This window comes from Stigmatopora nigra, chromosome 9, assembly GCF_051989575.1.
Source record: "Stigmatopora nigra isolate UIUO_SnigA chromosome 9, RoL_Snig_1.1, whole genome shotgun sequence".
Lineage (NCBI taxonomy): Eukaryota > Metazoa > Chordata > Actinopteri > Syngnathiformes > Syngnathidae > Stigmatopora > Stigmatopora nigra.
This window is the reverse complement of record NC_135516.1, coordinates 14,988,597-15,003,272: the sequence shown is the minus strand read 5'-3', so window position 1 is coordinate 15,003,272 and position 14,676 is coordinate 14,988,597. Positions and strand designations below refer to the sequence as shown.

Genomic DNA, 14,676 nt, shown 5'->3' with positions numbered 1-14,676 from the left:
ATCTTAGCAGTCTGTTAAACATTTGCAAGGCATCGTGCTTTAACCCTTTGAAAATGTTCCAAATTTGAGGAATGGGATGTCGAGCCATGGACGAATACTTGAACACTACTACAATATATACACACACATGTACCAAGTACATGGTTTGACCGGGCGGCCTACACGAACCAGTATGACAAGACACAACGTTGGTTTCGGAAAAAATACATTTTCAAGCCGTTAACTTGGCAGTATTCACTTCAGGGTTGAACTTGATATATTATTATACCATATTGCACAAATACTTTGAGCCTGGTGTACTTCATGCGAGTTCAAATGAAGTATACGTAGAATGAATTCTTTTGAAATTCGATCTCGAGTGCTACAAAGCAGCCTTTTTTTGTCATCGGACACTTGAAAAGTGGCTAGCACCAAAAAGTCACCCTTTTTGCCAACTAACTTTTAACGTACTTTGATTTGAACGTCGTAGTACGTTTTAGTCACGTACTAGAGTTTGTACTGGCTGCTAATGCCTATTAGCCTGCGACTCATTCTCACTCAAATTCACAGCTAAAGGGTCAATAAATGTCAATCATAGTCACTGGCACACACGCGCTAGCCCGCTAGCTAGCTAACCAGCTAACTCATTAGCCGCAGGGGATCAAATGAAGGCTACTGTACTGTTGAGCTAGCTAGCTACAGGAGAATACATACATTAATACTACCCGTGTATACTTTTGATTTTCAAATTGTTCGAGCTCTAAAATTGGACCCAAAACAAATAAATGGCGAAAAAGACATGAAATGGGCTTCTCTAGCATTTTCTCCGCATTTTCCGGGGGAGGAAGGAACCCTCAACGTACCAATCAATGGATGGATCGGTCGTCTTGTTGTTTTTTTTCCTGGTACATTTTTGGGCTCACGACTGGGACGACAACCGTCATCAACAGTGGATCATTTCAAGTCGAATCCCTGAGTTGGGGACGCACTCTTGTCTTTTATCTAAAACAAAAAAAAAATACACACAAACGTTAAAGATACAAAGAATATAGGAGTAATATTATAGTATAGCTTGCTATATTTGCTAGCATGCTAGCTTGCTTTCTCAGCTTCAGTTTACATTAGCACAGTTAGCATTTGGAGCAAAAATGGGTTTTAGGAGGAGAGCTCTACTAGATGTCCAAAGCTACTCACCCTGAGGGAAGGCCGGGGAGGTCTGACCGGTCTCGACGGCGCCGCTACGGGGACAACCTGTCGACGGCGCACGGGTTCCAGGTCGTCCGCCACGTCGGGAACGCCGACGTAGCCTCCGCCCCCGAAGACGGAGGCCAGGTCGCCGTCCGACGTGGGCGCGTTGAACCCGGCGCCGCCAGTCCGCTGTTGGCCTTCCCATCCGAAGGCCACTTCCGAAGACGCGTCGCTGTCGGAACTGGTGTCGCGCCCGTGGTCCTTTTCGGCCTGGGGGGCCACTTCCTGGTTTTCCCAGTCCGGGACTTCCTCGTTTTCACGTTGTGCCACTTCCCGCCGATCCAGCTTGTCCGAATGGAGCGATCCGGCGGATGGGGCGTGGCCCAGAGTGGGCGTTTCCCGTTCCCGTCGGTCGGGGGAAACTAGCACTTCCCGGTTTTCCGGCACTTCTTGATTGCCGCGGCAGTCCGAATCCAAGACTTCCTGATTTTCCCACGGGGACAAACCCAGGGGGTTAGCGTAGCTCCAAAATTCCAAGGCTTCCGGATGATGCTTCTGGCACGATTCCGCCGTTTCCCGGGGACGCTCTTCGCACGGTTCCGGCACTTCTCGGTTCTCCGGACTGCAGAGGTCGAGTAACTGGTGGTTTTCACTTTCGGTCAGACGTGATAATATTAGTCCTTCCTGGCTTCTGTTGAAAAACGCAATCTGGGGTTCTTGGTCATCGTCGCTACCCGGGTCCAGCACTTCCTGGTTCTCGTGGTGCAGAAGTTCCAGCAGTTGGCCATTGTTATCGTCGTCGTCGTTCTCGGATTCTTCTGGCTCCTCCTCTTCAAACGTGGGAGGAGCCTCTTCTGGCACCTCCCGGTTTTCTTCTTCTTCCAGACTGAGTTTGAAGCCGTAGGGATCCGAGTCCAAGACCGCGTGGGAAGAGGACCCTTCGTACGGGTGGGAGTAAAAGTCCGGCGAGTGGGATGGCGAGGGGAGGAGCTCCGGGTCCAAAGGCAGATCCGGATGGACGGCCTCCGGACTGGGCTCCTCCTCGTCGGGGTCCAAGAGGGCGTGGCTGGAATGCTCGGGGCTGAGTTTGAAGCCGTAAGGGTCGAAGGAAGACTGACCGCCGGCTTCGTAGTCCAAGTCGGAATCGGTCTGGGGCCACTCGCCGGCGTCGGGGGCGGGCACTTGGTCGTCCGGGTCGTCACGCTCCGCCACCGGCGACCAACTTTCCCTCGGGTCGCTTTCCATCCACTCCGCGGTTTCTCCCGGACCGCCGTCGTCTTCGTCGGGGACGTTCTTTTCTAAAAAGGGGAACAAAATGCAGCGGTCTTAGATCAGACATGAAAAAATGCCCCCCCCTCCCGGCTTAGATAGAGAGACGAGAAGAAATACCTTCCGCGATTCCCGCCACGGTCGTCCCTCCGGCCGACGGCGATCCCAAACCGCGCTCGTCCACGTCGGAAGGCGGCGAGACGGCGCTCAAGTCCAATTCGTAGCCGTTGGGGTCGGATTCCACGGAATACTGTCCCCGACAACGCCAGGCCGGGACGGGCTCGGGGCCCAGGTCCTCGGAGGAACTCTGGATGGGCTGGAAGCCCCGCCCCGCATCCTCTCCGCCATCTCCTTCTTCGGGAAACTCCGACTCGAAGCACTGCGTGCCGGTGGAGGCTTTCTTTTGGGCGTCGGCTTCCTCGGCCTCGGTCCGGGGGAACAAGATGTCGGCCGCGAAGGGGTCGCTGCCTTTGAAAGGGTCGGACGTGAAGCCGTCTGAAATTGGCCAATCGGAAAGCGGCGCCGTGAGCGGACAAAAAGGGACTTTTACTAACTACCGCGGCACACGACCCGGGAGGAGGGGACCACTTGCCTGAGGAGTCGGTTTTGGGGAAGAGGTCTTCGTCAAAAAGGTCATCTGGAAATGAGGGGAAAAAAATTCAGAAAATGAAAATATGATGATGATGATTTTTTTAAAAACCTAATATGTTTTTCCCAAATTAAAAATGGCGGAAAGCAAGAAAAGGAAATGAACGTACGTCCAATCTCACAACGTGCAAAAGGGTCATCTTGGTAAAAGTCCAGTTTGTGGAGAAGAGGCTCCCCCTTGGGGACATCTTCTTCATCCTCCTCTGGATCGTCGTCCATGTTGGATCCGTCCATCTGGAGATAGTTTTTGGGAAAAAATATATTTATTACAGAAAAAATCCAGGCTATTCTTCATATTTATTCAATTATCGAGCAAACAATTACAAGTCAAAAGTGACCTTTGGTGAACTGCTGCTGCTGTCGTCCACCTCTTCTCTGGTATCTGCCAGATTGTTACAGAAGGGGGCGCTGTTGGCAACCTGGAGACAAACAAAAAACGGACATATCAATATTATGCAAAATGAGATCAACATTTCATCATTTACATTGTAATGATCACGTGTTTAATGGCGTTTTTGTTATTTTTTGGCCAAATTTTCCTTGTTTTAGAATGATACAGTCCACGTTTTTACACCATAATATCACAGATAAGTCCTTTTTTTGTCATTGTTTCAACACACGGCGCTTTGGTACCATGATGAGATCGGCGTACGCCGGCAGCGATTGGCTCCGCCCCCACGGCCTGACGGGAAGCGCTTCGTCCTCGGTGGTGTCGGCGGGGGACGTGGAACCGTCCAGTTGGCTGTCCGGGGTCACGGCGCCCCCCGACACGGAAGAGAGCGCGTGCTCTTCCTGCGTGGACGACGGTGGCGGCGTGGGTCAACTTATTTGGAAAATGGCGGCCATTTCTTCTTTTAATTTGGTACCTGCAAGATTTCTTCGTAGGATTTCCGAATGGAGTCCTGGAGGGGACAGTTCCTCTCCCCGGCCTGGTCCAGCTTCTTCTTGGCGGCTTTGACCTCCTCCTTGAGCTTCCTCAGCTTCCAGCGAGCTCTGGCCAGCTCTTGCTCGTACTCTTCCACCTGGCTCTCTCGCTTCACCTCTTCCGCCTGCAAGGAAAGGATCTACAAAAACAAAAATAAAAAAAAACAAATCAACAACCTTGAGCCCGACTTGCTAATCACTCGGATTCAAAACCAAATGAGACCAACCTGTTGGCTTTCCTCATAGCACAACTGCCGGGTGACTTTAATTTGCTGAACCAGCTTCTCCTTCTGCTGATCTAATTTGACGAGCGTCTCCTCCAAGTCGTCCCGGTCCGACTGCTGCTCCTGCAGTTCCAGGTTCTCCACCGTCACCGCGTTTTCCAGTTCCTGGTGGGGGGGGGGCGTGGTTAAAAAAAACCCACTTGACCCATTCCGACCGTATTCACACGCCATTTAAAACAAAACAAACAAAAAAAGGCAGGAGCATGGCCCGAGGAGAGAGCATCATGGGAAATCAAGTGACGAAAGAAGAAGGAGGCGAGAAAATGAGCAAGAGATAGACATGCACGCGCTTGCACGGACACACGGACACAAGACACACATACACAACACACCAGCGCAAGATGCTGCGGTCTTCTTACTCTGATCTCGGATGCCTTGCCCGTGAGCCGGTGGTCCGTTTGGGCCGTCGCCGCCACCAGCACGTCGCCGCCGGCGTCCCTGCGAGACGACCAGCACAGGAGGCATGAATGTTTGAGGAGGGACGAAATGGAGCGTTCCTTCTTCCAGTCGGCGGCCGTCTTGACCCCCTTATCGGCGGTGACATCTCCTTCCCACGAGCCCTCCTTGTTCTCCCGCAGAAGCGCTGGTTCCTCCATGGCTGGCAGTGGCGACGCCGCAGAGGGGGGCGGAGTCACCAGCGAGCACGAGCGAGAGTGAGTGAGCGAGCGAGCGAGCGAGCGAGCGAGCCTCCCACCAAGACACACTGCGTCAATGTGAGGAGGCCAGGGCGGGGCGGGGCGGGGGGAATGGCCCGCCTCGAGTGGGCGGAGCTTTTGCCTTCGTCATTGCCTTCATTGCCAATCCGTCTTATTCTTATCGCCCCCTCGCAGTAGGTTGGCTCGTTAATTGAAGTTAAAAGCCACAGTGGGGTCTTTTTGACAGTATTCTTGGTATTAAATTGAAAGACGGTTGTATTTGAAATGGATTTAAGATGATATTTTGGCTAGGACGTTCGGCATCATCATTCACTCGAGACCTGATTGCGTGAATAAAAAAGTGGTCCAATATTGTTTTTAGATGGGAAAAAAATTGTCTCTTTTTAATTAGTACTTGTTTATTTTTTTGTATTGCGCTGAAATGGCAGTGAATGAGTTAAGGGCTATGATACAGAAATAGAAGTCCACTACAATATCTCTATATTTACATATCTATATGCACAGTATATTTTGTACTATGTAGTATTTTTAGTTACACCCCTGAAACAAAACAAAAAATAAACTGTCTAGTGACAGCAAAACAGAAAAAATCTGAACGTAGCTCAATTCGTTGACTGCAATGTGCCAATGAGAAAAAAAAATAAACACCCTAAATCCAATCTAAATGACGTCACATTCACGTCATTAGACAGGGGAGAGTTGGCGTACCCACCCTTCATCCTTGGGGTTTCTCGATGTCCTCAGGCAATCCAGAAGGAAACGCATCATTACTGCAGTCCTCTTGCTTTCATCTTCCGAGTGTCGCTTGCCTTCAACTGCAAAGATGGGCTACAAAAAAAGGCCCCCCTTAAGACCCCCCAAAGAAACGCTCAGTGCTTCCACTGCCACTCCAATCTCCTCGGAAGCGACGGCAGGACGAGACAGGGCGAGACTGAGACGGGACAAGCCCACCAGGGGGGGAGGAAAAATGCCAACATCCTTTCTAGACCTTCAAAATAAAGGCAGGTGGTTGAAAGGCCGGGCAGAGCTCAAAGCTGAATTGATGTCAGGCAGGAAACAAGTGATAAGGGGGGCTATTTATTTATATTTATACGTTTCCATCACTTATTTTTGGACGAGGCCAGCACATATCAAGTACTGCTACAACCTAAAACTATCCAGCGTTAACAGAAGCGGCTGCAAATGGAAACATATCTAATGATCTATTGACAGACACTTAAGGCCAGCACCACACAGCGTGTCAACTATTTCAAAATGGGACAAATATGCCATAACTCATAATAGATTTAAATATTGGCTTATGCTCAAGGGTCACGGGGGGTGTTAGAGCCTATCCTGGCCAACTATTGGGGACACCCTGATTCGGTGGCCAGCCGATCGCAGCGCACGAGGAGACAAAAGGATGACTAATCACAGCTAGCCTAGCCTAGCCTAGCCTAGCATAGCATGTTTTGGGGATCAGGGAGGAGACCAGAGTACTCGGAGAAAACCCTCGCAATCTTGAGAACAACTGGCAAACTCCACCTGGTTGGGGGACCCACCTGGGATCAAACCCTCGGGCCCAAAAGTGCCAGACCCAGCGGGGACTTACAGTCCTGAAAAAACGGTAGGCAGGCAAGGGCCGCCATCTAAGCAACTGAATCCCGTGGAGACTTGCTGGTGGAAAAACAAGGCTGTGAAGATAGCGGAATGAGAAATGAAGCCGGCCGGCAACGAGCCGACGGCGGCCATTGTGGCTCCGGCCCGGAAGATTTCTTTGCCAGTCTTTTTGAAACGAGCTTGTCCTTCTCTCTCTGGGTTAAAGGAGGCTCGGTGAGGTCCCAGTCTTGGAGGAGGACTTTGCGAGGGGTCCGGTGGGAGGAGATCCAGACGCCGGCGCCGACACCATGTAAGACGGGGGGGACGTGGCCAGGTTTCTCTGGAGAAGCTGCGTGATGAGCGCCATGTCGCTTGACATGCGCAATTCCAGCCTGGAAGACAATTCAAACACTGATAAATACCACTTTTATCATTTTGAGTGTTAGCTTTAATGTTAACCCACCGGTGTCAAAGTCACATCATTTCATCTATAAATATTCTATCTAAAATGGTCCGGCCAGCCCACATACACATCAAATCGAGTCTAACCCAATTTCTGCATTTTTGTACCTTCCCAGTTGTTGTTGCACGTTCTCCAATTTGTCCTCCAACTCTTCCCTCCGCTTGGCGCAGAGGCGTAGCGGAGGCGAAGGCGGCGCGGCGGGAATCCAACCCGAGGTAGACGGCGGCGGAGGCGGCGAGGGCGGACTTCGGATGCAGGGGACCTCCTGGTATCCTCGCTCCTTCCGTTCTTGGCCTCCCCACAGCGGGAACATGCCGGCGGACATTCCTGGAAAACAAAGATTGGACCCGAGAGGGCGGAGTTCGGCTCGGTTGAAATCGATTGGCCGTCCCCTCGCCAATAAGAGCCACTTTCACGTGCCTTTCAAAGGATTGGTGGTCTTCTGGCTCCGGTCCAGTTCGGGACACCTAACGCTTTTTGCGGCCTCGGCCCCGGACATGTCAAGTGGGCCGGCCACTTGAGAATCCTCGCCGTCCTCGTCGGAGAAGCCGGAAGCGCACCTGCGGCAACGAGATGGAAGGAGGTCGTCGTTCGTTCGTTCGTTCGTCGACGTTCGTTCGTTCGTCCCCGCGCGACGGCGCCGACAAAAATCCAAGGCGACTCTTACAGCGTCTGATGGTCATCGCGGCGCCCCCAATGACTTGGTCTTCCAAGATATCTGCAGCCATTTTGGGCTCTTCTGGTGTCACCTGTTAGTAGGCAAGAGGTCAATGGCGGCTAATAGCTCATTAGCCTAGAATCTTACGTATTTGTTCTTAGTGACCGGACGTTTGAACGAATCAATCCGAAAAATTGTCCCGGTTTTGTGTGGGGTGCTATGCTTTGCTCTCACCATCGGTGTCGCTCTTGAGTCCGGCGGCTTCGTTATTCACCTGAATGGAAAGAAAAGAAGAAACACGTTACTCTTCTGCACGATGAAGTCACAATGCGACCGTTTTTCTCAGCGTCATAAAAGTCCCAAAAAGTAGCATGAACTGCGTACAATTTAGGAATGACTAACGTACGTACATCTCTGAGGTTGAAGGTGATCTCCAAGTTGGCCCAGAAATATTCGCAGAACTCCGGATACATGTCTAAAACCTGCCAAAAAACGGCACATTCGACAATGAAAAAACGCAAACGGGGCGCCTGTGGCCAGCCAAAACGTCGGATGGGCGACACCTCCAGGATGTCGTCTCGGTGTATTTTGTGGAGGTCGCAGTAGGTGAGCGCTCGGACGTCGGCGTTGGATTTTCCCGGCACCACGCTGAGATCCACCGGTTCCCCAAAGATATCGTTCTTTCCTGCAAAGACAACAACGAGCGATCGGTCGTTTGCCTACTCTGGCTGTCCCCAGATTTGGCAGGGATAGGCTCCGGCACCCCCCGTGACGCATGATCTTACCAAGAATAGCCACCACCACGTCTCCTCTGAGAATCTCGATGGATCCCCGTCCGATGAAGTAGAGGGCGGAAATCAGGTCGCCGGCGTGCACCAGGGTGTCGCCGGGCGGGGCGTGGGTGGTCTTGAACCTCATGGCCAGGGCCCTCAGGCAACCCTGAGTGGATCCTAGGGGCGGCAAAAGGCGAGGGCGGGCCTTTCCGACGGCGACGGCGGGCCACGCCTACCTTGGAAGGCTTTGCAGTTCTGCAGCAGAGATCGGTTGAGGTGGAGGCAGATATCCGCCTGGAGACACTCGGGGAATCCTTTCAGAACCTGCGGGACAAGCGCAAGTCCACTCGATGGAGCCATTTTCCAGAAAAGGACAAACTAGCAAGTCCAAGGGAAGATGGCAATCGTAGCGCTAGAAATGTAAGGCTTGCACGCGGGCTTACGGCATTCATGTCGATCCCGTTGGTGTAAGACCAGGCGTGTTGAAAGTATTCCTCCAGCCTCTGCCTCAGAGGGTTGGGGATCTGGTGGAAGCGGATGAACTCTCGAACCCTCATCATCTGCGCGTGATAGCGCGCCGTGCCCGAGTAAAGCCGCTGGATGATGGCCGACACGTTGCCGAATATGCTGGCGTACATCAGAGCTGAGGATAGGAAAAGGGGGCGGGGTCAAGGGGCAGAGTCTGTCGGGTATTAGGGGCCTCACCTCCGATGAGCATGACGGAGATGGAGAAGATCTTCTCCGAGTTGGTGTTGGGGGAGACGTTGCCGAAGCCCACGCTGGTCAGGCTGCTGAAGGTGAAGTAGAGCGCCGTCACGTATTTGTCCCGCGTGGAGGGGCCCGAGCCCGCCAGGGACGCGTTGTAGGGCCTCCCCAGCTGATCGGCCAGCGTGTCCAACCAGCCGATGCCGGCCGAGCTGGAGCGTTCCACGTTTCCGATGGCGTACCTGTGTTTGTCAGATGGTGACCTTTGAACTCGGTGCGGGACCAGACGTCCGGCGACCAAACGTCCGAGTTCCAAACATTTTCTGACTTACCAAATGCAGGCCAGCCAATGAGCGATGAGCGCAAAGGTGCACATGAGGAGGAAGAGCACGGCCGCGCCGTATTCCGAGTAACGATCCAACTTGCGGGCCACGCGGACCAATCGCAGCAGCCGAGCCGTCTTCAGTAAGCCAATGAGAGTGGTGGTCTGTATCCGAGACAGAAAAAAACGCTCCTTTTTACGTTAGGTGAAGCAAACTTTGACTGTCGGCGACAAATTAATGTTGTCCGGAGTGGCCTGGGATCAGCTCCGGCACCCCAGCGACCCTAAGCACCTCCTCTCCGGAGCGGTAGATGAGGAGGTCGAAGGGAATGGCGGCCACCATGTCGATGAGGAACCAGCCCTTGAAGTAGTGCACTGCAATCCTGGCAGACTGGCTCACCACCTGACATAAAATTCATAATAATAAAGGAAAGAAAAATACATTATCATTTAAAGATACTCTTTTGGATGATGGGTGACATTTTTGGACATTCATGGTAAAAAAAGACGGACCTCGTCGTTGGAGTTGACGTAGGTGGTCCTGAAGTTGATGACGATGTCCACGATGAACATGATGTCCACGACCAGGTCCACCACGTTGAGCGGCGAGCAAGAGTAGCCGCACGTTTGCATGGCCGCCTCCCCCTGGTCGCTGGCAAGAAACACGCTTTCCAATAATAACAAAACACTGTCCGTCTGTCCGTCTCCCTTGGTCGACCCAAAACTTGCCTGAGTAAAAATGTGGCCGAGTAAGGGGTGAAGATGGCCGTGTAGATGACCAGGAGGAGGATGACCCAGTCCCAGACCGCTTTGAAGGGACTGTAGTGAAGGATGGTCCACTTTTGGATCCGGGGGGTCTGCAATTTGTACTCGGGTAAGACGTCGGCGCCCAGAGACAGCACCTACGCAATGACAAACCACATTTAAACGTCATTCATTTCGCCCACAGTCCCTTTTCTCCTCACCTGAGTGACTTTCTCGGTGACGTGGTGAGTCCTGCCCATCAATTTGCACGGCGGCAGGATTTCCCCCGGAGGGATGCTCATGAAAGCGTCCGCTTTGGACTCCACCAAGCTGTGGCTGACTTGCTGTAAATAAAACAGACAGATATGGACGGACAGGACCACTGTTGATACCAAATCATTATGGTCTAAATGGATGACCTGACTGTTGGTCCCGGAACCCCCGTCGGGGTCCGACGTCCCGGCAGGTGCGCTGCTCTTTCTATTGGTGGCTAAATAAACACCAAAGGGGGCGGGGTGAATGATGGAGCAGTTGACAGACTTCCACAGCGCCCTCTTGTGGACGTTTGCCACCACACAGCAAAGCGTTCAACTTTTGGTTTTTTTCTTACTTGAAAAGCCGTGTCGAAACTGCCAGTAACTTTGCTCGCTCTTCATCTCATCCAATGAGGAGGAAAGTTTTAAACTCCCGCAGCTGCCAAATCAAACAAAAAGGCTTGACGGACGTTCGAAACCGAACCAAAACCATAAAAATAGCCATTTCTTTACCTGGTGGTGGCGCAAGAGGACGCCCGCGGCAGGTCGGTCGGCGTGAGGGGTGTCGGGGTGCCGCCAGGAGGAGGCCCCTGCCACTGACTCTGTCCGATTTCCCACTTCAGGTCCAAGAGACGTCCTTGCGCCGTCTCGGATTCGCCACCGGACGCCAAACAGTCTACGCCCGACCCGCCCGACCAGCCCGCGTCCTCGGGGCCGTCCCAGAGCAGCAGTTCGGCGCCGGCCTCCCTCAGCTGTTGCCTCTCGGGGAGGGACAGCAGTTTCTCCAAGGCCACCGACTCGTGTCCCAGTGGCGGCAGGTCGGCGGACAGGTCGGCGTCCGGCGCCAGGATGCCGTCGCCCGGTCTCAGGGAACGCAGGAGGACGCGCAGGCGCCGTCTTCGAGCTGGACGGGGACGGAAAAGGACTTCAGTACCGTTGTTTTGCCACATGGGGGAGCGGGTGCCATCTGATAGAAGACGCCCCCGTCGACCACCCTCACCCAAATTGAGCCATGGGATGGGCAAGGCCCGGCTGAGGTCTCTGGCCGGAGAGCCGTCGGCGTCCCGGACGTCGGTGGGGAGCTCGAAGTTCAGGATGAACATGATGACCCGCCCGTCTTCGTTCTTGACCGGGACCACGTCGATCAGACACGGGAACGACGCTCCTGTGTAAAAATGGAGGGAAAATATGAAGAAAAATCATCAAATGTGCTACTTCTCAGATAATGCATTATGAGGCAAATTCATTCATCAGATAATGGTGTTTTCTTACTGCAAAACAGAAAATAACCAACAATCAGTAAATGTGACTTTGCCGACATCCACTGGTGAAAAAGAGTAAAGCAAGTATTGTACACAGCTAAGCCGTTGGTTCAGACATTATATTTTTGAGTTACATATACGGCTTATGTGTGAGAAAATACATGAAGGAAAGTGCGGGTGTGCGCAAGCTAGTCAACGTGTGAAGGGCATTAACGGAGGTAGCGCTACATCTGCAGGAATGGATTAGCCTAGCGACATGCAATCTTATTTCCTCCCGTAATGATATCGCCACGATTCAAGCTCAAGGTCGGCTTTTTGTCACCCCCGTAGATAATCCGTCCCGCTTAAATAAGTGACATTGAGACTCATATTTAGAAAGGAAAAGGAAAAGTACGCTTTGTCCCGTGTCCGAGATGACAAATGTCCCGAAAAGTCGAGAGTATCATTGACTTTTGCTAAATAATACAACATGAAAACACTTTTTGGGATGACCATATGCTGAGGAGAATTAAACAGAGAAGAAACTTAAACCAATGAGTTTCTATTTTCAATTTTATTTCATTCAGGGAGTCGGCAAGTCTAATGGAGTTCCTCTAGACCCAAACCCAAACGAGCATTCTGCGAGTGGGGAAAGATGTGGAAAGTGACGCAATGACGGAAGAAAGGTGATGACTTTTCATGATGATATTGTGCCATATCAACATTGGAAAAGATTAAATAGCAACGAGCGCGGGCTGAAAAGATTATCTCCCATTGGTTAGCGTTAGCGTCCCCGCCCCCTCCCTTTCACACTGACAAGTATCCAATCTTCGTTTTTTTTTCTTTTCTAGGGTGACGTGCGCTGAACTTCATTGATTTTCTGAACCGGATTGGACGCCTGGTACGCGCGTCGCGGGAATGAAAGGTCAAGGTGAACGGCAAAGTGACCCGGCCGGGCGGGCGGGCTGGCGGTTGGGAAAAACAATCCATCCAGAACTCTCCCGCCGTCCGTATTTTCTTGCCTAATTACAGTCCGCTTTTGCACAAAACTAATCCTCTCATTTTCTGTCCGACCCGCCTCGTCTAATTAAAGCGGGCATACGGCGCCCCCTGTGACCTACCCGCCGTTCCCACGTGGCACAACGCACCGCAACGTATTTTTGTCCTGCTAACGCTTGCCATTTGCGCAGTTTATTCCAAAAAGAGCCAAAGTGAAAAAAGCTTATCCTCACAAGGCTCGCTGGGGGAGATGGAGTCAATCTTAGCTAACTATGGGCACATCCTGAAGAGCCAATCACAAGGCACGAGTAGAAAAAGAACCAATCACTCGTAGTTACGGTCAATTTAGAGTGCTAAATTAGCCTAAAGTGCTAAATTAACCTAGCATACATGTTTTGGGGGGATCTGGGAGTACCCAGAGAAAACCCACGGTATCCCAGGGAGAATAAGCACACTCCACACAGTGAGGACCCACCTGTGATCGAACCCTCGACCCCAAAACTGCGAGACCAAATGCTACCCACTTAACCACCGTCCTGTCAATTTCTAAGTTATTACAAAAAAATGGGCAGAAGCAGATAATATCAAAAGTAGAGTGTCAGCTGCTGCCAGATTGCCTTTAAGACGCTACGCTACGCTACGCTACATATTGACCCTCTGCCTGGCCTCCAGGCGTAAGCAATAAATGTGGTGTGTTTGTGTGTGATGAAGACGGCGGGGTGGAAATAGGCAATAATAAAGATGGATTTGAGGACTGGTTAATAATTAATAGCTGGCTCAGAAAGCCGGTTACATTCGTATTGAAAAATGTTTTTGAAAGAATTTGTCTGCGTTTTTCGACTTGTGATGGAGACACAAACGTCAATGGAAATGGATTGGACACCTACCGATGGAAAGTAACCTTAATGGCTATGGGTACAATGTTCCCTCTAATTTTAAAACAAGAGCGGACAGAGCTACTGCCATTGTGTGGGGGGGGGGGTACCTTCTTTGTGGTAGAGCGTGATGTCCACTTTCCTCTCCTCGGCCCCCAGCAGCGCTTTGGCCATCTGGGCCACGGCGCTTCTTTTGGTCAGCGGTCCGTAGAGGAAGCTGCAGGTGCAGGCCTTCTGCATCACCTCGGCCCGGCTGTAGCCGCACAGGCCGCAGAAGGCGTCGTTGCAGAAGATGATGGCGCAGTTTTCCACCTGCGCGTTGGCAATCACAAATTTGCGGTCTGTCGAGACAAACAAATATTTTTTTAAATGTTAAAAAAATAAACATTTTGTCAACATCAAAATATAAAAAATGACACTTGACCAAAGCACTCTTCCCAGTCTAAATGAATTGGACGTGTATAATTTCCAATTCAGGCAAAGGTACATTAAACGCATCATTTTCTTCCATTGACTTTCATTTGTTGATGATTTCCTTGCTGTACTTTTCAATTAAGTGATATTAGTTCCTTCAAAGTACAGATTAAGTGGTCACAAAGAAAATGAATATAAATCAAAGGGATTTCCACGCCTATGGTGCGCTGTCATATTAGTATATTTAAAAACAAAACAACATACTACAAAGATAGGCGAGGTGAACCTATTTGAGGCGCATGCCCCGTATGATTTTCTACTCACTTTGGCTCTCGAACTTTCGGATGATGGTGTCCAAAAAAGTGTTTTGGGGGGCCACGTGGCCCCTCCTCACCGGCATGCTGGCGACGTCTTCTGGATCGGGTTCGAGTCCAACCAAGTCCGAGTTCAAGTCCCAGTCCGGAGTGGTTCTACATTGTTGCAAAAGTCAACCGTTCTCTAACTGATGATTGATGATGTGATATAAACAGGCGACTTGACGATTTGGGAGCATCTGTTAGGCCCCGCCTACCTTCACTTGATTGGTCTGTCCCGCAGGTAGGCAGGCTGATTGCTTTTTTTTAAGGAAGGCGAGTTCACGTGAGTTAACTCTTTCACTGCCGTGTTGAGCGCGTAGGCCTCGCAGTTCTAGGGTCGAGGGCT

General features: G+C 51.4%; 2 protein-coding genes across 6 annotated transcripts; both read right to left on the bottom strand.

Annotated features, from left to right (window-relative positions):
* Positions 1-520: 520 nt before the first annotated feature.
* Positions 521-5,879, bottom strand: LOC144201926 (uncharacterized). 4 transcript variants are annotated; one of them, XM_077724773.1, is made up of 11 exons: positions 5,661-5,879; positions 4,625-4,730; positions 4,236-4,397; positions 3,951-4,148; positions 3,718-3,876; positions 3,423-3,503; positions 3,195-3,318; positions 3,029-3,073; positions 2,557-2,931; positions 1,174-2,465; positions 521-981 (listed from the first exon to the last, which is right to left on the bottom strand). In XM_077724773.1, the coding sequence occupies exons 1-11, from the start codon at positions 5,714-5,716 to the stop codon at positions 934-936; spliced, it is 2,646 nt and encodes an 881-aa protein (XP_077580899.1). In that variant the 5' UTR covers positions 5,717-5,879; the 3' UTR covers positions 521-933. The 4 variants fall into 4 exon arrangements, with proteins under 4 accessions (XP_077580899.1, XP_077580900.1, XP_077580897.1 ...); XM_077724774.1 differs by having other exon boundaries at positions 4,652-4,730; XM_077724771.1 differs by lacking the exon at positions 5,661-5,879 and having other exon boundaries at positions 4,625-4,961.
* Positions 5,880-6,009: 130 nt separating this feature from the next.
* Positions 6,010-14,671, bottom strand: LOC144201925 (voltage-gated inwardly rectifying potassium channel KCNH6-like). 2 transcript variants are annotated; one of them, XM_077724768.1, is made up of 23 exons: positions 14,546-14,671; positions 14,299-14,444; positions 13,671-13,901; positions 11,446-11,610; positions 10,959-11,349; positions 10,802-10,884; positions 10,611-10,681; positions 10,413-10,535; positions 10,177-10,349; positions 9,961-10,099; positions 9,740-9,850; positions 9,458-9,612; positions 9,126-9,367; positions 8,864-9,063; positions 8,657-8,744; positions 8,433-8,597; positions 8,211-8,332; positions 8,058-8,129; positions 7,882-7,921; positions 7,657-7,738; positions 7,410-7,549; positions 7,097-7,316; positions 6,010-6,918 (listed from the first exon to the last, which is right to left on the bottom strand). In XM_077724768.1, the coding sequence occupies exons 2-23, from the start codon at positions 14,372-14,374 to the stop codon at positions 6,747-6,749; spliced, it is 3,261 nt and encodes a 1,086-aa protein (XP_077580894.1). In that variant the 5' UTR covers positions 14,375-14,444; positions 14,546-14,671; the 3' UTR covers positions 6,010-6,746. The 2 variants fall into 2 exon arrangements, with proteins under 2 accessions (XP_077580894.1, XP_077580895.1); XM_077724769.1 differs by lacking the exons at positions 14,299-14,444; positions 14,546-14,671 and adding an exon at positions 13,985-14,055.
* Between the last annotated feature and the right edge of the window lie 5 nt (positions 14,672-14,676).

What these genes read in the sequence shown, in the direction of transcription:
- LOC144201926 (XM_077724771.1), bottom strand. Translation starts at nt 4,888, where the DNA reads ATGGAGGAACCAGCGCTTCTGCGGGAGAACAAGGAGGGCTCGTGGGAA. An exon ending in GCTATGAGGAAAGCCAACAG is followed by an intron (nt 4,149 to 4,235) that starts GTTGGTCTCATT and finishes TTGTTTTTGTAG; the next exon opens with ATCCTTTCCTTGCAGGCGGA. An exon ending in TGCACGTTGTGAGATTGGAC is followed by an intron (nt 3,074 to 3,194) that starts GTACGTTCATTT and finishes CCTCATTTCCAG; the next exon opens with ATGACCTTTTTGACGAAGAC.
- LOC144201925 (XM_077724768.1), bottom strand. Translation starts at nt 14,374, where the DNA reads ATGCCGGTGAGGAGGGGCCACGTGGCCCCCCAAAACACTTTTTTGGAC. An exon ending in TCACCGAGAAAGTCACTCAG is followed by an intron (nt 10,350 to 10,412) that starts GTGAGGAGAAAA and finishes GTCATTGCGTAG; the next exon opens with GTGCTGTCTCTGGGCGCCGA. An exon ending in ACGGGATCGACATGAATGCC is followed by an intron (nt 8,745 to 8,863) that starts GTAAGCCCGCGT and finishes CTTGTCCCGCAG; the next exon opens with GTTCTGAAAGGATTCCCCGA.